Source organism: Embiotoca jacksoni, unplaced genomic scaffold, assembly GCF_022577435.1.
Source record: "Embiotoca jacksoni isolate LCO1_2020_lvr unplaced genomic scaffold, fEmbJac1.0.p SCAF_11, whole genome shotgun sequence".
NCBI classification, from domain to species: domain Eukaryota; kingdom Metazoa; phylum Chordata; class Actinopteri; family Embiotocidae; genus Embiotoca; species Embiotoca jacksoni.
In genome coordinates this window covers 8405865-8428304 of record NW_027185241.1, presented here as the reverse complement: position 1 = coordinate 8428304, position 22440 = coordinate 8405865, and the positions used below count along the sequence as shown (strand labels likewise).

Below are 22440 nucleotides of genomic sequence, written 5' to 3'. Positions count from 1 at the left end.
GGGTGAAATGAAAATAATAGCTTCATCCAAAATCCTCTGGGGGAAAAGTTTCCTCTTTCTCACTGAGGCACAAATATGATTCCTTCTCCACTTCTGCTCTGCACTCAGATCTGTTAATAATCTCTTTGCTTTAAGTGGGAGCAGGCATCTTGCATGGCCCAGGGCAGCGTTACATGCCGTCACACACTCCAGAAGGGACTGCTTAACTGCGGTCTGGAGCACACAGGCATGGGGCTGTGGAATGTGCATACACTGGAAAGGGGGTTGGGACCAAGGAGAGAGGGGAAGAACAGCAGCGCCTCTCTCTCTCTCTCTACTTGTCACAGATCTCCATATTTAGAGCACACCAAGTGTGACTCTAAAGTCTAATGAAGGCAGTCCATCACTTTGTTTCCTTTTACTGGGAACATCTGCCTCAGCACACTGCAAATGATGGCATTCATGCAGAGGCGGAGCCAGTCTAAAATGGGATTGGGTGTGCATCGAAACTGTAATTACGCTGTTAATCATGTAGCAGAAGTCAGTCACATTTATTATATTTAATTGACTCAACTGCACAGCAGGAAAAATAGATATAATTTTACAAAAAAGTTTTATTATCTTTTAAAATGTTTGTACACTCGGTATGACAATGTGCTTACACAGTACTTACAGTAGAGGAGGGTGAAACTTTTTACATACAAAAATTAAAAAAAAGAAAACGCCACCAACAATAACAACGGGGGAAAAAAAAAAAAAAAAAAAAAAAACCCCACATGAATATTTCACCGGCCAGGGAAATAAAATAAAAGGGCTGTGAATCAGCGGGGTCCTAAGTTTGACAGACTGATGAAGGAACTGCATCAGGAGGACTGAGCGGGTGAGTATGGGTGGGCTCACTGTGCTCCATGAACTTTCTCTCCTGCATACAGCTTTGGTAGTTTTACACATTATTTACACTTTCAATCATGAAATGATAGTCCTTTTAAAAAGTGTTTGCTTATTTAATCATTCCCAAAACTATTATTCAATATATTCACATATAAAGCAATATACATATGTTGGAACTGTATTTAATGCAATTCAATGGGCTGTGAGACCGGTGACCTAATGCTAAAGAAACAACTTTTATAGCCAACCGTAAAAAAAACTTGGAAACAGTTTGTGGAAGCAAGGCCGGTCTAAGTGTCTTTACTGACTGACTAGGACAAAACAAAAGAAAAAAAGATCCAGAACACACAAGATGTTTAGAAACGGTTAAAACTGCTATGCTACAACCTTCATTTTCATCATCATCCTGGCAAGAAGAGGAATTAAAACAAGTTGGGAAAGGGGTTAGACATGAAATGTGGAAAAACTGGATACACAGCTAAACAGCACGTCAAACACAACACATTCAAACCCTGCTCCCGTTATTATACAGAAATTGATAAAAGACAAGAAAATATTGATCACTAACCCCTTTGCCAACCTGCTTGTCATTAGTTGATCCCTCAGTGTCTTGTGAGTAAAAGCTCATCCCAGTGAGGGCATATTACTTGAAGCAGGAGACTTGGAAAATGTAGGAATTTCCATAAGGATGCCACTCTAACCTCAGCCTACCATCATGCATTCATAAAACAACAGAGGCTCCAAAGTCTTGTGGTTAAGAAGGCAGGGTTGGAGGAGTGGAAGCTTGATCCTCCACAGCCCAGTTAAAAGCAGCACCAGATAGTCAGTGGCAGGGGGCAGAAGCGTGCGGGGACTGGACTGTTCTGTCATTGATCCATTTTTAACAGTGAAAAGTAACAATGTAACTTTGATCAGTTTGACATCAAAGTCAATTCCTTTGAGTAGTTTTCATTTGGGGCTATACGAGTTTAAAAAGTGGAATTGAGGTGATCATCTCAGGAACATTTAAGATCCACAAATGAAAAAGAAAATGCTAAAAATAAAACAGTCAGTGGAAACATTAAAGTCTCTGTAGCACCCCTGTGTTATCCTTCGAGAACACTGCCACCTGGAGGTCTTGGGTTGTTCTGCAACATTTGAGTCTCCCGACAGTCACTAGAATGGGGCTCCCTGCGTGGTTCACGGGGCCTGGAGAGCTTCTTGGGCAGCAGTGCAATTCTTCGACATAAATACAAATAAGAAACTACTTCACTGTTCAGGCTGTCCGGTTCATACACAATGGAGTGATTGGAAAGGCATATCTGTGCTTCTCCCGTGTTAGCGAAGAGCAAGTTCAACATCTGGGGCTTCAGCAGGTCAGTCAGCACACCTCTGTGTCCTCCTTGGGCCTGTACACAGAGCCAAACCTCTGCATGTACTTTTTGATGTATTCCTTGGTCTTGTGCTTCACATTCTCGTTGCACTCAAGGTCCTCAGGATTCGTGCAAGCTTTCAGCTCCTTATTCATAACTCCGTGAGTCAGCTGGATATAGAGTAGAGAGGAGCAAGGAGTTAAGCATGTTTCTTGTCACCAGAGTGCAGTAAATGATATAATTACACTGTGTATCTACGTTGTGGTCGAGTGGTTGAATGGTTAATCTCTTTTAGTGACTTTGCCCTTTATAATTTGAAACAATGAAACAGTATCTTCAAAATGAGTAAAGCCCAGTTGGTCTTTCTGTTTATTGCGCCCATGTCCTCAGAGTCCAAGTGGCACTCATTGTAAACCACTCTGCTCATACACAGTCATTGGACCCACCGTGGTGGAAAGAATGCTGCTCTTTGAAGAGATGCTGCTTAAAAAGAGCTTTTTAGAAAGAAATGTGTAAAACAAAAGAGAGTGAGATAATAGTTGAACAATGTGTTCTTAGTCTCTTCCAGAGGCAGAACACGAAACCATTTGGCTGCAGACAGAAATCGTGGGAGCTCAACTATTCAGCTCTGGTTTGAGGGAAACTTTGAAAACTTTCCTTTTAAGTTAAAAGCTGACCAATACTTTCATTATGCTCTGACCAACAAAAAAATATTAAACGCTTTCCAGGGATTTGTGGAAATAGTAACTGGATGTACAAACATCCTATAGTTTAATCTTACCTTCCTTGCCAGGTGTTTGAAATCCTCCGTGTTGCTGATACGTCCAGATTTGCAGTCTGGCTTCCGATAGGGATTTAGACATTGCACAATGAACTGGGACATCTGATCAACACACGAACAAAAAGGTTGTGTTAAAAAGAAAACGGCAAAACAAAAGGTTTCATGGATGGATATAATGCATTCACTTCCACACAGGTAAAGGGGGCAGACAGTCGGAAAAATGGACACATCTGGAGTTAAAAAATATTGTAGGCTCACCTCTTTGCGAAATGTCTCTTTACTTTTTTTAGCCAGTTCACTGGAAGTGTCTGCTTCAGCCGTCTTTGTGGAGAACTGTCAAGAAATAATAGAAGAGATGAGGAAGAGAATTAAAAGGCCAGGTGGCTGCTCAAGTGTGACTTCCAATCGAGTTCTACGTACCATGCACTGCATATTATTGCATATGTTTGTAGTTTTAAGGTCTGAAAAATAATACCAATGCAAAGAGCCTTAAAGTGCAATATCACTGAGTTTTACACTCCTCTACGATTTCCTTCATACGATTCCCAAACCCATATATTCACGTAGTGAATTTGGGTCTGGTGGCACCAGGCTAGTTCTGGAGGTCCTTCTGGAAATAAGTCCATAATAAATGAGATATTAAGTCTAAAGTCTAGAGAGGTTTGTTTGTGGGCGTGCCTAGTCTTTCTGACATGCCTGGAGTGCAGTCAGATTGCTGGTCTCGCTGGGCAGGCATAATGTTCTCAGATTCTCAGTCAGTTTGAGTCAGATCCACCCTTCGCTCCTCCCCAGCTCATCTAAATATGCTCACTTCTGGCTCCAAAAAAACCAACAAATGGCAACAGTCAAAAAAGCCAGACTCGAGGCTTCAAATCGGCAGTTCACAAACCAAGGAGTGATATCACAGTGGGTTGCTTCTTGTTAGTCGCACATTTTTTTTTAGCTTTAAGTGGAAGACAGTATGACTCCGTCATCTACAATGCAGCCCCATCTCTACACCAACTTAATCAAACATGGCAACTAGCTGCAGAACAGTAGCCACCAAGGTCAGTGGGACCATCAAACAGCACCTGCTCACCAGCTACTTGACACAAAGCAGGGATATCCTGCCAGGATGCTGCTTCGCTGGCTTCAGCCTTCAACAACAAAGGCAAGCAAGCAACAGCTGACTGGATAGAGCCACAACAAAGTGGTGAGTATCCAGAACAACAAGGGAATCTTTCTCTCACTCACTCTCGCACAAATGTTTCATGAAAAACATGAATCTCTCATCCCGGTTTTGAAGTTTTTTTTTTTTAACTCGGCTACGTCCTCTTTAAAGAAACAAAGGGACACTTGCGCAGTCAAACTATAAAACGGAACCGCAAATAAATGAATGCTAGATCTTCCAGATGGTTTCCATTATCCTCAAAGTCAGAGTAAAAAATGAAAAGGGAAAAACAAACGAGGCAGAGGAGGAGATGAGCGTGGCCATCCCCTCCCCTTGTGGCCTTGAGGCAAAGGGACAGACAGCTGAGCAGAGGGTGGGGCGAGTGAACACTCTTCAAATTTCTGTCTCCATGATGAGGATGAAGCCATTTTGTGAAGACTGCTTGTTTATGGTGTCGTGCGGAGAGCTTCTCTTTTTTCCTCCCAGAGAAACAGCTGAAAGTAATCACTATTGCAGCATCTTCAATTACCTCAAGGAACAAACACTATAGTCACACTTTTCATTGAAGCGCAAACTTTATGGGAACCAAACGAAAGAGTGAAGCGGATTCTCCCTCATTCTCACATGAAGGCAGGCTTACAGATTTACCTTTTCAATCTGTTGCTACCATTAAAAACAAATCTTTTTTTTTTTTTAACATTTCATAAGACAGTGTAGAAGGATAAATGCTACAAGCTCACCTTGGAAGGATTCTCATCGTAGGTGGGTGTTCCCAGGTCCATCTCGGATTCATGGTCCACACTAGTGTTGTCACTACTTCCCTCCCAGGTTGGTGGGTCCCACTGTGTTTGCCTATTGGGAAACATTGTCAAGATTGGGATACATATAGGGATTTTATGGAAGCACAAACAAACTACACACACTGCTATACCAACCTTGTGGCTATGTGGTAGTAGTAGATCTTGCCTTCAGTGTCCCGAGCCACTTTCCAATTGGGAGGTAGGACAATAGTTTTGGGTTTAGGGGGAGAAGGAGGAGGCAGGTCTATCACATTGTTGGGTACAATCATTTCCTGGAGAGGAGGAAAAACATATAAATTAAGTAAATACATTTAGCTTAAGTTTGAATAACCTGTAGGCAAAAATTATTGGCACCCTTCCACTGACCTGAAATAAGTTGAAATAGTATTTTTTTTATGGAACACATTGTTTTTTAAATGATAGACCAAATAAAAAATGGCTGGGACAAAAACATTGGGCGCCTGAAGCAGATATTTTGTAGCACACAAAGTAGCTCATCAACATGATTTTTTTTTTTTTTTTTTACAAAATTCTCCTTGGTGCTTTTTACACCGTTCAAACTAATCTTCTGTTCAATCTGGGGTCAATTTTCCTCATGCAGGGAGGTTGGCTACAGTCCCACAGACTTCCCAATATTAACAGGAACATGAGGCTGCCTGGAGGTGGTCTTGTAGTCTTGGCAACAAATCTCACAATTCTCTTCATTTCTTTCTCTCGTCCATGTCCGGTGTGGCGCATGCAATGATAGCAAAAGCAGAAAAAGTACTTCTGACTGGGGAGTTCTCCATTTAAATAAACAAATGACTCATATCACAACAATCCACTTACTTTATCAGCACTTCTAGCAGGTGTCCATTTTGCAGAATAATCGAGAATTCAGGTCTTTCACAGCTAATTTGTTTTATTCTATGATGAACCAAAGATGCAAGTGCATACGATAAAACAGCCTTTAGTTTCAATACTGCATTGTTTCAATGATGGTTTACAGATACCAACACTTTTGTGTGACCTCTATTGGATTTTGCTAGGAAGGACTACCTTATTTGCTTTAAGTACTACATTTTAATGGTGTCTGTAGTTTAACATGTTCACGTTCATATTTTCAAATGGGCCTCATTCAGTGCTCCTCCGGCACATCTTAAAACCACTTTGTCACTGTAGGAGTCAGGTCATGGACATAATTTAGACATACACACCCCCTTGTGGCGAAACTGTAACAGAGGCTTAGCTCAAAATAACAGATCCTTAGAAGAATACATTATTAAGTAATCCTACCAAATAAACCAGCTTTCTCTCCTCAATTTATGGCCATTTTGTTTACTGTTGGGAATCATTGCTCTATTTGTTCTGTCTTGCCCTCACAAATAAAGATATAGTTTTATGGGAGCTGTAAAGCATTAATATGTATCTGCCATGGATTAGGAGCAGATTTCACTTTACTTCATACATTTTAGAAACTGAATCTCAGTGCGCATGTTACCTGCGGGACAGTTTGTGATGTGACAATGGTGGTGACTGTGCCTCCCTGCTGCACCACCACTCCCTGCTGATGACCAGGATAAACTGGTTGGCCGTGTAGGTAGCTGGCCGTGGGCTCAGCGTACGCCTTCATAAACAGAGAAGGAGAACAACAATAACATCAGACAAGTCTTAAAGAATGTGCTGAATTGAGCTGTAACCGCAACTAAAATGTAAAAACATATTGTGCATTTAAAATGTACAACAATACATTAGCAATGCAGATGATTGTTGAGCAGAGTTCAAGGTTATTAAAAAAAAGAGGAACATTCTCAGATGCTCCTTATCTTTAAAGGCTACACCTCTATTACTATAACATACTGGCCAATTACACATTTTTAACTGTTAATAACCTTAAAATAAGGGATATTTATCATATGACAAACATCAGACTTGAGCAATGCAAAAATGTGAGCACAGTAAAACTCCCTGAACATGTAAGACCAGAGTAGGAAGACGTACCTGTATGACAGGAGTGTTGGCCTGAGGGTAGGCGGTGGGGATGCTGTAGATGGTTTGACATGGCTGGCCCTGGTAATAGATGGCCGTCTGTGTCTGAGCCTGTCCTGGAGCTGTGGCGTACTGCTGAGCAGGCTGTGTCTGCACAGTCACCGCCTGCTGAGTGGTGGGGTCCCAGAGAGTGGTGTAGCTCTGCTGGCCTGGTACCTGAGGAGCTGACTGGGCCGGTACAGAGAGGACAGCTACCCCTGTGTCCTGGGTTGCTACACTTGGCTGGGCATACTGCTCGGGGTTGGCAGTGGTGAGGTTGGTGGTGGCGATGTGCTGAGAGAGATTGGAGACCGGAGTTGTCTGGGAAGTAGAGGATGGAGAGGGTAGTCCCATATCTGAGATAAGAAGCTGAGGAGGATTCTGTTCATAGCTGAGGGCGGGGTCAACCGCAGGGGTAGGGAGGAGTACTTTGCCTGCATTGGGGTTGGATGGATCCACAAAAGTCTGGATGGGATATCCAGGAGGGTAGGTGATGAAACCAGGGCTCTCCGCATAGGCCAGAGCAGGGTCATAAGCCAAAGTTTGGAGCTGTTGCTGTTGCTGCTGTTGAAGTTGTTGTTGCTTCTGGGCTTCCCGTTGAGCAACTTCCTGTTCAAACAGCTTTCTGCGCTCCTCTGTGGAGAGCTTGTTACGCTCCTTGCCACTAACTCCTCTTGGCGTCTTGCTGCTGTTAGATGAGTCGAACCTTCAAACCCAGAGAACAAGAACACAGTTCAGTGCCAAAACTATGATACTTAACTATGATAGACGGCTCTACACTATGCTTGGAAGACTCTCTCTACCAGTCACAATTCACGGGACTTCCTACCGTTCCTCAGTCCGTCGGCTGCTCCTTTCATAGGATGATGGTGGTGGAGATGGGGAGCGTCGCCTCCGTCGCTCAGAGCTGCGAGGAGTTTTGTCAGAGCCACGATCCCGGTCCCGGTCCCGGTCCCTTTCCCTTTCCCGATCCCGGTCTCTGTCTCTGTCCCGGTCCCTGTCCCTATCCCGGTCCCGTTCCCGGTCCCTGTCACGGTCCCTGTCACGGTCCCAGTCACGGTCCCTGTCACGGTCTCTGTCTCTGTCCCTGTCTCTTTCCCTGTCTCTGTCCCTGTCTCTGTCTCTGTCATAATCTCTGTCTCTGTCACGTTCCCTCTCCTTGTCTCGTTCCCTTTCACGTTCTCGGCTGCCAGAGGCGGTGCGTGGTGTCAAAGCTGTGTCTCGATCTCGGCTGCGATCTGCCAAAAAAAAGGACAAAATTAAATTAGTCAAAATCATTAAAAAAAATGTTTTAAGCTGAAATGAAGTTTTGGAATAAGCTTAGCACCTGCTTCCTTTTCCACCTGACTCTTCTTTGGTATCCTGTACACCTCCTGGAAGGACAAGCGCAACTTTAAGATTAGAATACAATCAAATGTGAGCAGATTACAAACAACAATGGTGATGCTTTACATTGTGGTGCATATTTGATCATGTTTGCCCTTAAAAGCATATTTGAACACACCTTCAGATCCTTCCAGCTCTCTAGAAGCCTGGCAGCCATACCACTAATGTCCAAAACACTGAGTTGGGGTTCTTGACTCCGCTCACTCTCCACATCCGAGACACCCTCCTCTTCATCCTGAGAAGGAGTGCCTATCACCGATGGATCCACAGGGGTTGCTGTGACCTCAGGGGGCATGGAGGCCTCGATGGTCTCGGAGCTTGGAGGAGCATCGGTAGTAGATTCATCAGGCAGTGGCTCACTGCCAGGAGGAGGTTTCTCAGGTTCTTGTGCCTCTGCCTGGGTTTCCATACTCTCTGAAGGCTGCTCAGGCGTAAGGTCAGCAACATCTGTTTCGATGGGCTGAACCACTGGCTCATTGTCTTGAACAGCAAGCTGGTCGCCTTCCAATTCGGCCTTTTCTGTCGCTACCTGGCTGTTCTCTTTCTCTGCACTCTCCTGTTCTTCACTCGGCTCTTTTGAAGCCTCGGGTTCTTCCGCCTGACCCTCACTCGTGTCCTCTTTCATCTCCGTGTCGTTCCTTTCCACGTCAAACTCGGTTTTCTCTTTCACCTCCTCAGTTTGAGGTTGGTGTTGAGTGCTGGAGCTCATCCCCGCCTCTTCCTGATTCTCTGCTACGACCTCTTTCACCGACTCTTCTACTTCTTTCGTTGGATCTGCAGCTTCACCTAGCGGGTCTGCCTTCAGCTGTTTTCCATCGGGCAGTCCTGCACGCGAGTTTTCATCTTCTTCCTCATCATCCTCTTCTTCCTCCTCTTCCTCCTTTCCATCAGATGCTTTGCTAGCGTCAGAGAGAGCGCTATCCAGGCTGTTTTCACTGATGATTTTAAGGCGTCGGTACACAGCAGGTTTGGAGGCGTCACCGTCCAGTTCTGGTCCCAGTTTTGTCGAGGAACCGTCAGGAGTGTTGAGGGGGGTTTGGGCACGGGAGGTGTTCTCACTGGAGTAGCCATCCATCTCAGCCTGCTGAGGGAGAGTTTTTGTCTGGGCCCACCGCTGAATGAAGGTCAGGATTCTGCTCTCCTCCAACATGTTCTTCGTCGAGATGGGCAGCACAGCCAGGGTCTTCAGAATCTACAAAATGAAATCGACTATCAGTGATCAAGAAGCAGGGGCTGTATATATATGATACAGGCTCTTTGTGACTTCAGTGGAATGTTACATCATGAACATTTTTTCAAAGCCATAAACTTATCTCACCTCTAACTGCAGTTTGGTGTTGTTGGCACTGTTGCCTTTAGCTTCAGAAAGCTCCACCATGAAGATCCATAGCAACGACAAGCCATGATGGTCTAGGAACTGCTTCAGGCACGAGGGATTTTGAGTATCCTATGCAAAACAAACATATTACACAGTGAAAACGATAACAACAAACACCAATAATATAAACAAGGCATCAACTGCTCAGGGCATACTTGTATGAGCTTGAGACAGATGAGTTTCTGCTCCATGGTTTCCACTCGGACCATTAGTCTGCAGAGAGACACCACTTGTTTCTCATCATACAGGCCTTCTCCGTTCTCCAGCAATGCCTCCAGCTCCTCATCAACCTGTGGAAGGACAATATGAGGTTAGATTCAACAATACAGTTTGTCTTGGAGACAATGGTGACAACATATATTACATTTATTTAAATATTTTAATTCATATTTTGAATTCATGAAGTACAATTTACCTCCAACATCATGAATATTTAAGGCTGATTGATTTATCGATTGGCTGAAATTAGCCATCACAGATATATTGATATCTACATATTGTCAAATATTTTTTTTTAAAAAAGAAGGTTTTTTTCATACCACAATGTGGAAAAAGATGCTTGTAGTAATTTAGAAATTTTTCGATTCAAGTTTTTTTTTTTAATTTACAGATATTTATAATTATTACCTTCCCTGTGAAGTTACATTTTTCAATGCACTGATGTCATTTTGGAGAGTAAAAACTAAAATAAATAAATCAATAATGCCCTGTCTTTTGTGTTTTAACTGTATTATATAAGGATGGGCCCAGCCACTAAAGCTCTGAGAACATTTAGCTAGACTCCTGTACACATAGAGATACCATTGCTGCTGTATGTAACTGTAGAGCAAAATTTTTCTTTTGGGAATACTTGTTCTACAGATGTAGGTTCAAATGCGTTTCAAAGAGATACCAGAGAGACATTCAAGTACGACTGAATGAACTGACCGTGGTGAGAGCGCTCTTTCGACTGCGGTCTTTCTTCATCTTCCCTCCAGCTGCTCTAACACTAACTCTGTTCTCCCCACCCAGAAAGCCTCTGCAGCTGGGTGCTCCACAGAAGCATTTCTGTGCTTCTTTCCTGCAGAGTAAGACAAAACAAAGATGAAACCGCAATGGCTTAACCATGAGTAAAAGAAGTTAACTAACCACTCTTTATGAACATACAATATGTCTATGTGAACATACCTATGTTAAATGTGTTTAGACATCCAACAAAAGCATGGACAGACAAAATAACTGCAGAAATTATTTTACCCATATCTCTGAAACTGGTAGTCAAATGTCAGCTCAGTTCCTGCAGTGACAGCCTTGGTGGTGAAGAAACCAACTCGAAGCTGGCCGTTGACAGTCCACTGAACCGGGATAAAAAGAAAAAAAAACAACATCCTCAGCTTAGCCAGATTACACAAAGACACCCTGAAATAGTATACTAAAATGCTTTATTTTGCCAGTGTACCTTTTGGGTTTCACAGTTGGGCTCGCAGCTGTGGTTCATGAACCGAGAGCAGTTACCCTTCAGTGTTGCATCAATGATCTGAAGAGACATGAATTAGTTATTTCTGCCAGATACTTCACTTGAATCATTAAAACAAATTCTGGTTTAAATAAGGCACATTAATTTCAATGTGTTATATAATAACTCACCTCATTATTTTTCAGGGCCATAAAATAGTAGTGGATGTTCTTATTGCGAGCATATTCTTTCACCCTCGTTTTGAACTCCTTGTGGTCCAACACCTCTCCACAGTATTCCAGTACAAAGGTGTTTCTAGGATAACAGTAAAATGTTTTTTTTTTTTTTTTTTAAAGAGCAATCAAGTCTGATAAGTATCTGGACAGTTTTTTTCAACAATAACATCGATAACTAAAACATGCCACAAAAAAACCATAATCTAAAGAGTGAAAATGTAATAGCTTTACTATGTAGCCTAATGCAATCCAATCTCACTTTTGTTAACCAAAGAATGCTTATCTGCTACAAAAACATTCCAAAATGTCGTTGAAAACTTTTAAGAGCCTTACGAAACCAAGTCTTTAGCTGCCCGTAGTCCCCAGCCCTTATCCTCTGTGAGGATGACCTCGAAGCCTGCATGTTGTTTCATCTGAAAGCGACGATTGGAGCAGTACGCTCCATTTAGGCACCGTGATGAGCTATGAAGAAAAAAGTTCAAGAAAAAGACGTTACTAGATGAAAACAAGGGGCCTTGTCAAGCTCCTATTACATACTACTGGAGTTCTCTTGCCAAAGGACAAAACAGCACATAAATAGTATTTGTCTGTACCTTTCTCTACTAATTGTGATATATTTTCTTAATCTAGGATTAAGCTGACTTCTTCCAAATTGTGCCACAATCAATAATAATAATTAACTTACCACTCAATCATCAGCAGACGGTTCAAACAGTCTTCCCCGCATGCCAACACTCCCCTTGAACGGTCCTCTCTGGGCAGCACTGGGCACTCGCATTGCATCCTTTTAATATCTCGATGAGATTTGCTTTTCTTTCTGCAAACAAAATTTAAAAAAACTCAAGCCTGAAAAGTACTAAAATGTTTTATTATGAAGTTATGAGGGTTCAGAGAATGCTCCTGTTGTGCCTTCCTGTTGTGCATGAACGGAGTGCAGCACCGTGATGTGTATGGCGCAGATGAAAGCTATATACTTTGAGAATATATATCCCAAGTTATATTGTTTGATCAACATCAGCACCAGTTACAGGCGTTTTTGTGAGCATTGGCATGTGTGCATTTGTGGTGTCACCATTCAGTTGTTAGATTTTATGTCAAACTCGGGAAATCCTCATTAGAGACCCCCTAAAAATGCTTCAGAAAACCTACAGCAATGAACCAATGAGTCCGGAGGGGTGTTTTGATTAATATTCACATGTAAAAAGGGGCAGAGCGTCACTGTCCAAGACTGAAATAGGCACATCAGGTCAAGAGCTCAACCAGGTGGGTTTTCTGTGACATTTGCGGGGTTGTGCACCATGAATTTGTCCCACAGGGTCAGACTGTCAACATCGAGTTGTACCGTGATGTTCTGCTACGTCTGAGGGAAAACGGTTATTGCAAACGATCTGAACTGTGGTGACGTGGCACATTGGTTCCTTAACATGACAACACGTCCACTCAGCAGGTTTCTCACCTGACATGCTTCTTTCACATGTATGCGTAATTTGATGTGCGCCCTCTGCTCAACTCGGGTTCAGGGTGAAATCGCAAATGCACACATACCAGTGGTAACAAAAATGCTACATAATTTGGAATACTTACTCACAAAAGTTATAGCTTCCCCGTACTCCCTACATGTCATGATGCTGCCCTCTTTTTGCTTGCAACAGGAACAGTCTCAGAACTTGATTGTCCTTTGGTACTTTGTATTTTTTGCACAAACACATCTCGTCAATAAAGCAAACCTTACCTCTCGGTCAAGTAGAGGTTCTCTTCAATCAAGTCAAAGTAAGGGGGCATCTTTTTAGACTTGGAAAACTCTTTCCATTTATTGGAATCTTGAAAGTCCTGCAGAGTGAGTAATGGACGGAGCAGCTCGGCTTTTACAAGACTTTCCTTAGAGACATCAGTATCTCCTTGGCGCTCCCTCTTGCCCGCAGGCCCAGCCTCAGCCTCATTGTCGGAATCTGATTCGATTTCTGGACGTCTTTTCTTGGGAGGGCCCCTGCCTCTGTGGGGTCTAAAACTGTCTTCTCTAGGGGGGTCTGGTACTGCAGAGCCCCTGCTATTGCTGCTTATTTCATGACCTTGCACAAAGCTGGATGACCCTGGAGTGTTCAGTTGACTGAATTCAACAGCTGTTTTACTAAGACTGGATGGTTTGTCCCCACTGTAGTCATCATTGTCATTCGTGAGAGAGTCAGGATGGATTTCTCCTGAAAGATCCTGATAATGTTCATGTGCATGGAGGTAGGGTTTTCTGCTGGTCTGCATGTTTGGGGATTGGTGGGTGCAGGAGGCAATACTCTGTCCATGATCTTGCCCTTTGGAAAAGGTTTCCGTCAGTTTAGTGTTTGTTAATTGTGGCCCATGACTGCTATCGGGCTGCTGGTATGTACTACTTGGCTGTTCTGGTTGGAAAGAGTCCCAACCCAAGCTGAATCCGTTGTTGTCAATTACATTGTCAGCATTGGGGAAATCATGCTGTTGGTAAAGCAAGTATGTCCGATCACCTCTGGGACTTGCATCGTGTTGTTTGTGCCCTTGCTCAAACTGTCTGGAATTATCCAATGTGTGAGTCGAATCTCTGGCACTTCCGTGGGCACTGATATGACCAGCTGTGTAAGGCTGGGCATTGATGGAGTTGGATCCCTCTGAGTGACTGGTGCTATCGATCATATTGCTCTGGGATTGACACAACACATTGCTACTGAATGAATCACCTAAACCAGTCTTTATTGGGAGCAGTCTTTGCTTCAGGCTTGCGTCAACTCCTATACGAGCATTGTGTAGTTCTGAAATATTAGTAGGACTGCACGAAGAGGCGCCCCTGTCCTCTGTATCCATTGTTAGGGAAGAATTCTTTGGCACCACTACGACAGAGTGCAATTGTTTTATGGCCTCATCGCAATCAGAGTCATACTCTGAATTGTCACTGTCACTGGCCTCACTCTGTCCTCCTGATGTATCCTGATTAAGCGATGTTCTCTTACTCGGGTTGTTCTTGTGGTCACTGTCCTTGGATTTATTTTGATAATCGTCACCGTTCCAGCCCTCCGTCTTTGCAGGGGAGTTGTTCAGTTGTTTCTCATGTATGTGCAGAGGCCCATCTGTGTTTGGCGAAGCAATCAGTTTTAAGTCACTGTGGTCAATGCTGGTGCTTGCTTGCGAAGGCTCCCTTTGGTCTTTGTGTTTATAGGTCATGGATATGCTGTCTGAGCCAACTTCCTGCTTTGAAATCTCAGTCTGCTTCACCAGTTTGGAATGTGTAACAGCTTCTTGCTGAATATTATCTTTAATCTCTGAGTCTTGCAGGCTATTGTCTTTAGAAAACTCTATTTTTTTGACGGAGATTACTTTTTTAACAGTAGGCTTAGTATCTGAACAAACTGTCCTCTGTGAACTATCACTCTCTGAGGTGTCCTGCCCAACAATATCCCACCTGGACTTTCTGGCAGTGCAGCTGCTCTTTTTAACAGTATCCAAATTGTGCTGTCCCTGCAATTGCTGATTCTCAGATTCAAGACAAAATGAATCAGATTTGAGTGCAACACTTGTGTCCGACTGCTTGTCGATTGGCAAACCTTTACTCAGCTCAGCAAGCTCTGGTTTAGTATTTTGCTGGACATCATGTGTGACTGGTATGTCCACTGGCCCAGGTGAACAGTCGACAACTTTCTCGTCCTGGTTGCACATTATACTATCATTACCACTGCATGAATTTAAAACAGCTTCATTTGAGTTCAGGTGTGGTTGATTATGTGGAGAAAGGCTACCTTTCACATTGGCCATGTTTTCCACAGCGACATTTACGTGCTTTTCGCTTGCACTTTCTGGGACAATTTTATTTTCTATTTCAAGATCTGGCTTTGTTTCTTCCTCTGTTTTGGATGCTGATTCTTGCAAACTCTTATCAGAGCATGAGGCCATCTCCTTAACATCGTGATTACTTTGTTCATTGCCGAGTAGCTGTGAATCCGATTTTTCTTTTTCACTCTGAGAACACAATTCTGCAGTGGTTGCACATGATGGTGCCTTGCCAGGGCTGTGATATATTTCATTTGATTGTCTATCATGTCCAGTGGCTTTCACAGAAGATCTAAAAGGGGTCATCTGTTTTGAATCTGGCCAACTAGATTTCTTTTGGGAGTTCTTGCAGTCCTCCAAGGAGCCAGAGCTTTTGTCGGAGGGCTGTGGTTTTGCCTTTTGGTCTGCCTCAGAGTCACTGGAGCTGCTTTTTTGCCGTTTTTCATTTATTTGAGAATGAGTATCAACACTGGAAGAAGAGGATTTGTTGTTGGTCTCTGACTTGTGACAGCTGCTAGATTTCCGATAACTGGAGTCCACGTCAGGAGAGCACTTGCGCTGGGAATCAGAGTCTGATAATCGCTTTGAAGTCCTTTCAGACTTTGATGACTGTGTTCTTTTATCCAACTCAGAAGAACGAGGAGAATCTATAGATTTAGAGGATTTTTCAGTTTTTGAATAGGAAGATGATTTTGACTCTTTATGCGAGCTTGAGTGGTTGGATGACCTATTGGACTCATTTGTCCGTGTCCTTGCTTTCCTGTGGTCATCTTCAGAGTCAGAACTGTCCCGAGTTCTGTCGGTGCGAGAGCGGGAACATCTTCTTTCTCTGCGTGGAGAACTCCTGTGTGATCTGCGATCAGATTCATGATAGTATGACCTTTCTGAGCGTGATCCTCTGTCACCTCTGGATCTCTCTGATCTGGAGTGAGATGAACTTGTTCGAGACCCTCTTGATCTAGACCGTGACCTAGACCTGGACCTTCTGCGATCCTTGTCTGATCGAGATGAGCGGGAGGATGTGTGTCGAGAATCACGGTCTGATTTGGAGTAACTAGAAGACCTTTCGTGATTCTCTGACCGCTTAGAGGAACTTTTTTCCCTTTCCTCCACATGTGAACCAGAAGAGGACTTTTTTACCTCTTTGCTTCTGCTGTCAGGATTTGTTTTACTTTTGCAATCAACTGATTTGCGGTTGGAAGACATCTGGGCTGAATCTCCATCAGATTCTGAGCCAGTGGGAGCACTACCCGATTGTGACCTGGTTTTCCTTTTGTATACCTTATCATCCTGCTCATTACTGCTGGAACTCTCTCCATCTTTTCCTGAGGAAGCAGCTGGCTTCTTGAGGCTATGAGTTACTCTGGTCTCAGAGGCTTCAATGTGAACATTTTCAGAGGGGCAAACGCTAATGACATTCTGAGGCTGGGGTGCTGGGAATTCATCTTCACTCTTACTAGTTGATTTCTGAAAAACCTGCAGTTCAGAGGTGGGCGCCTCTTCTGGTGTAACAGCTGTTGGTTTCTCATCAGTCACTGAAACACTAAGAATTTGCTTCTTAAAATGCATCTTTGCTAAGTCCGTTTTCAGTTTAGTGGCAGAGGAGACTGGCGCTTGGGAAGATGTCTCTGCCATTGATGTTGGCACCGGGGGTGTCTGATTTTGCTCACTTTTGCTCTCTGTACTCTTCCCTGCTTTGTCTGAGGTTGACTGTGACAAGGCAGCAAGAGGTTCAGAGACAGACTTATCAGAAGTAGCAGGGACGAATAATGGGCTTTGCAGTGGCTTCTTCGTCTGTGAGAAGCTGAAGGACACTTTCTGACGACCCTGATCCTCTAGGTTGACCTTCATCTTGGTCCCTTTAGGCAAGAGATGGTTGGATAGCATCACTCTGGGAGACAGACTTTTGATTAGAGCTGCCTTGGATAGGCCCTCCACCGTTACCTACAATAAAAGAGAAAGTTTTTCTTAAATGCCATTACCATAACAAAAGCTGATTAAATGCTCAAAACAAATGAGATATTTACACTTATTAGCTTTATTTAGTGAACTCACCGACGCACCACTCCCTTCCTCTCTGTCATAACACAACACCATTGGAACATAGAGGAGAGGAGAGGCAGAAAACAATTTATCAAAACGAACATTCTTAAGGTAACTCTAACTTCAAAAGCACAACGTCTTTTGCCGAATGTCAAACAGTGCTACGTGTATACTTTCTGCCACCTGTTCCTTTAACTTCATGTCAAAGTTTCAGGAAATAAAATGCACATAAATAGAATTCAAATGTTTGGAAGTAATGGATTTGAATGGCACATAAAAATCACTAAGAGTACTTCTGAGACGGTCAGGGTCACTGACCTATAGATGTCACGTACTGGATTGCCCCACAATTGTACACAGAGAATGGGCCCTTAGGATACCTCAGTTCTGTCTTTGCACTATTGTCATAAAGTTTAATAAAATTATCGTTATGTTAAATTTAAATTAAGTATTGTTACATTAAGGTAAGGTTAAATAAAGTACGAGTAAATTATATAGTCACCATCATATTCGTTTTAGGGAAAATCCTTCACAGTCAAATGATATCCAGAAGTTTTACAGTCTAAGCACTACGAGTTAAAGGTCTTCATCGCTCACTCAGCTATATTTATCATTTCAAACTGATCTGATGCACAGAGCCTGAAGAACGAAAATGAACTCTTCTTTCCTTTTCAATGTCTTTGACACTGGAGGCTTCAACAATCTGAATTCTGAAAGTTTATGTTTGCCATGTTGCATTAACTTTATGGTATCACTGCCGAGTGAGTCAGAAGTTAGGGTTACACACTTAAATATGTCTGTTTTTAAGTCCCCTCCATCTCACATTATTGAGATTGCTGAGACTAGCAACTGCTGTTCCTAAACAGTAGAAGCAACAAATCTCAAAAAACAAAGTAGTACAGAATTGTTCAACATCTATACAGATTTGAGAATAAGTGGCTTCTTGTTCTATTAGAATGTGAGTGTGTTTTTCTTTGGGTAGGCTTGATATGGGTGCCGGGCCACAATTGGGTCATTTATTCCTTAGTGACTTTAAATTTTTCTTTTTCTCTCTCTCTGACCTTCAAAATGAGATGCTTCTACAGGGACATAACGATGAGTACAGTAGAAAGAGCTATGAGAAGCAGCCTTCAATCAAATGATTACTGGACTGGACCTACTAGATCAAAAACCTCCCCCTCTTACCTGTGCAAAGATCCCAAGTGTAATGCACAACTATTTCACGTTTCAAACTAATAAATATAAGCAAACAGTAAAAACTACATAATATGCAATAACATGCGCTATGTTTATATATTATTTCTGTACAGTGCAATAAAAACAAATGACTTTTTTTAAAGAAAAAGTTGCTGCTTTTTAAATTGATTTCATGATCATTTGGTTCAACCAAGGAAATTAAATTACATGTCCTCACTTGACTTTTTGACCTTTAATATCCAGTACTACAGCCAAAAACACTATTGAAATATATATTGACTGTACAAAAAACATCAGCAAGACACTCACCACTAAAAATTCATGAATAAATAGACAAATGACAGAATGTGGAAAAACACGTTATCAGATGCCAATATTTAAAAATAGCTCCTTTTTAAACAGAGGACGATCTAATTGTTTTTAATTATCAAATGACTGTTGAATAAAATTACTAAATAAATGACAGGACCTTGGGCTTAGGATGACCTTGAAGTCAAAACGTTTTAACAGTGCCAGAAAGATCTGCACAGAATATATCCAAAACACAATACAACTTGGTAACCATAGTATAATTTGTGCAGTCCAATACCTGATTTCTGACTTGAGCAGAGGGTCCATTGAGAAACTCGTCTAGGATTAGTAGGCCCTGAAGAGGCTGCTGGCCAAGAATAATCCAAATCAGAGAAGTGAGCCCTCCAAAGTGACGCCACACCTGCCAAAAAGAAAGATAGGGTTGCAGTGAACCGAGTCTCTTTATCCATAGCAGCTACACTGTCAGAAACGTATAAACTTTTGACATCATTAACATGTGGAAAAAAAAAAAGTTCCCACAAATACACACCTTAAAATGTTTGCGCGATACGACAACTATAGTCGACTGTCACCGTGGGTTGTGCAAAACTGTTGTATTTACAGCAGGTACGCCATGTTAAAATGTGTGTAGAGTCACATGCATTGAACCGTTGAAAGGTTACGACTTCTGCAGGCATCTCTTCCTCCGATTTCTGTTATCTATGAATGCAATACGGCAGTTTACTGTCGACATGTTTATCTCCTACTAGACCTACATTTCCCTCCTTTTTTCTGCTTTAGTGCGTTGTTATTTTTCGACCGCTGCTGCTGCTGCTGCTGCTGACAATAAACAGATGTAAAGGTTACATTCACCCGTGGTTTATAAATAGTCGTATCATGGTCGAAGATAGATGGAAAAAAAAAAAAAAACATGGCGAGCAGAGAAACATGCAGCTCATTAATAGACATGTCAAGAACAAGCAAACGGTCTTACAGAGAAAACGAAGAAGAAGAAGAAGAAGAAAAAAAAAGCGTGTTTACGTGAATGACCTCATCGACACTCTTCATGAAAACACACGGCGGCTGCTTTGGAGGCAAATTGTGAAACTAACTAAAAGCATGGCCTGTGCAGCCAAAACATGGCCTTTAAAATGATGCATTAAACACTGAAAACGAGCAGAAGATGACCTGCAAACCTCCCCGACTCTTAACATCTGATCAAGATGTTCTCACCCAGCCCACACTACACCAGGCGTTTATAGGAAAAACAACAACAACAACGAGACATTAACTGAGTTGTTCGACTTTAGTTTAGTAAAAAAAATAATAATAAAAAAAAAAAATATCAGAACCAGCTAAGCTAACATGAGTAAGCTAGCAAGAGAGATCTTTCGTGGGTCGGTGTTTGAAGATGAGCGTTTAGCTCTTTATTTGTGTCCGATAATGTTGTATTATGCGGATGTCGACTAGTCGACGATTAGATGTTTAGTAAGGTGACAAGTGTGGCGTCTAAACAAACGAAGAGGGCGAGCAGAGTAAGTTAGCAGCTAACGCTAGCTACGAGCTAGGTGTGTAGCTAGCAGCCTAACGTGACTGTTGTGGACTTTTTTTTTTTTTTTTTTTTACTCGTCGATCTTTGATCGGTGCCAAATGTGTTTAGTCGGGACGACCAATGTTTCCCAGACAGCAGGGGTATTATTACGTTCTTAAAAGCGGGGAAGGTTTTGCTGTGAATTTCCAATTTTAGGATACAATGGACCCCATACACGGGCACCCGGCTTCACTTAGCATGCCAGCTAACGATTTTGTTTTGTACTTAAAAAAAAAAAAAAAAAAAAAAAAAAGGTTTCTCCAAAACCAACATAAACACCCCCACCACCTCGAGTAAAAATAAAACAAAACAACAACAACAAAAAACAACACACGAGTGGTTGACGAGATACTCACTTCACGAAGTGTTTCAGGTCACGAGGCTCCCCCATCTCCTGAAGTCCTCGGCGGTCGGCCTCTTTGTGAAGCATCGAGCGGAGCGATGTACGCCGACGTCAAATCCGTACGAGAGTCGTCGGAAACGACCGTCGGCTCCAGAGGCTCCTCCGCTGCTGCTGCTGCTGCTGCAGCTTCAGCATGGGTGAATGTTTGGTTCAAACCGAGCCAGCATGCGCTCACATAGTTGAGCTGAGAGTTTCAGTCGAGGGGAGGAAAGAGGTCGAAAATAATAATAAAAAAAAAAAAAGATCAATGACATCCGAGACTCAGAGGAAAGTGTCTGAATTTGACCGACAATCTGGTTTTTTTGGACGGTGTTTTATGTCTTATGTCTTATGTCCCATGTCCCCCCCCCCCTCCTCTTCACCTCCCCTTCCCCTTCCCAACGCACTGGTCCCCCCCCCAGTAGTGTCTTTCTGGCTGCTCTGTTCACCATCACATGATGTGGGGGACACAGCTGGCGCCAACCCCGGAGCGCACTGCGGGTCCGAGATTTTCTCAACAACTTACTGCGTAAATTGTTGTTGATGATAAATAATAATACGAGCCTCGCCAGCTTTTGTTAGAAAACAACCGATGAAACAGTGCAGTCGAGAGGTGACAAGCGCGATACGCAGAAAGCGAGGCTAAACAGTTTGATATTGTGGCTACTGATTAGGTAGGTAGTTACTTTATTAATCCCCGAGGGGACTTTTTTTTTTTTTTTTTCGCTACATCAGCATACAGAAGCAATAATAGATACAGATAATAAGATAATAATAGAAAAGCAATAAAATAGCAGTAAAAAATATAAATATAAAATGCACAGTATATACAGTACAGTATATATCTATATATATTATATACAACAATGATGGAAGAACTACACAGATGTTTAAGTAAAAAGTACTATAAACACAACTGTGAAAATACTCCGCTACAGGTAAAGGTCTTGCATTCAAAATTTAATGTATGAAAAGTAAAAGTACACTGCAGAAAATGCTTCCTGTCAGTGCTTTACTATTATCTTGGATGTTTTGAGATTAACATTACTGCTGCAATAATGTGTATTTTACTGTTAGAGCTATTTATTTAGGGTCGTGCTGCTATTTAATTTATTGGTTAGTTTAATCTAGTGATGTATCATATTCTATAAAAAAAAATCTTCATGTCTGTAAAAAGTCCAAAAGCTCAGAAAAGGACTCCAGTTTTCTGCTTTATGACATATTTCAGCTCACTCAAGAGGGTTTTTAAGTAGGCTTGTTTACTTAGCTTGAGAAGTATGAGAATCTTGAAGGAACATTTTACCCTCCACAAATTGTAATCTTAAAAGTGACAAGTAATTTAAACTGTCCAACAAATAATAGCAGAATAAAGAGAACAATGTTTGCCTCAGAGATGTAAAAGAGTGAAAGTATAATGAGGCATAGAATGAAAATACGCAAGTAACGTACAAGTACATCGAATTTGGATGTAAGTACAGTACTTGAATGAACTTCCTCCATCACTGATAAAAAAGAAAAAACAACAACCAATATTTACACCCAGCAGCACTCAGGTGGTCAAAAGTGTCACCACGTAGGTTGACATGTGACTTGCATGTAAAATGTTGGAAATAGGTTGATGAGTCGAAGTAGGCTCAACATAGAAAGACAGAGGTAAAAAAATTGGAAAGGAGATAAATATCAAAGGGGTTGTTGGAATGTGAGATAAAACAAAATTACAGGTATATTTCACACAACAATAACACTGTTGTC

The 22440-nt window shown here is 42.2% G+C and overlaps 1 protein-coding gene across 2 annotated transcripts; it reads right to left on the bottom strand.

Moving 5' to 3' along the window:
* Window positions 1–575: 575 nt before the first annotated feature.
* setd2 (SET domain containing 2, histone lysine methyltransferase) lies at window positions 576–21033 on the bottom strand. Of its 2 annotated transcripts, XM_069142922.1 has the most exons (23): window positions 20663–21033; window positions 19014–19136; window positions 17240–17261; window positions 13128–17128; window positions 12081–12212; window positions 11729–11857; window positions 11351–11474; window positions 11163–11240; window positions 10961–11058; window positions 10652–10784; window positions 9880–10014; window positions 9665–9793; window positions 8465–9538; window positions 8288–8333; window positions 7790–8198; window positions 7390–7666; window positions 6934–7281; window positions 6434–6559; window positions 5089–5225; window positions 4894–5005; window positions 3262–3336; window positions 3004–3105; window positions 576–2392 (listed from the first exon to the last, which is right to left on the bottom strand). In XM_069142922.1, exons 2-23 carry the CDS (start codon window positions 19040–19042, stop codon window positions 2231–2233), a joined length of 7878 nt encoding a protein of 2625 aa, XP_068999023.1. In that variant the 5' UTR covers window positions 19043–19136; window positions 20663–21033; the 3' UTR covers window positions 576–2230. The 2 variants fall into 2 exon arrangements, with proteins under 2 accessions (XP_068999023.1, XP_068999022.1); XM_069142921.1 differs by having other exon boundaries at window positions 6934–7666.
* Between the last annotated feature and the right edge of the window lie 1407 nt (window positions 21034–22440).

Coding starts and splice junctions, on each gene's coding strand:
- setd2 (XM_069142921.1), bottom strand. CDS start 19,042: ATGGACCCTCTGCTCAAGTCAGAAATCAG. Junction 17,262..19,013: donor CTGCTCAAGTCAGAAATCAG/GTATTGGACTGC, acceptor GTGTTATGACAG/AGAGGAAGGGAGTGGTGCGT. Junction 12,213..13,127: donor AACCTCTACTTGACCGAGAG/GTAAGGTTTGCT, acceptor TTTTGTTTGCAG/AAAGAAAAGCAAATCTCATC.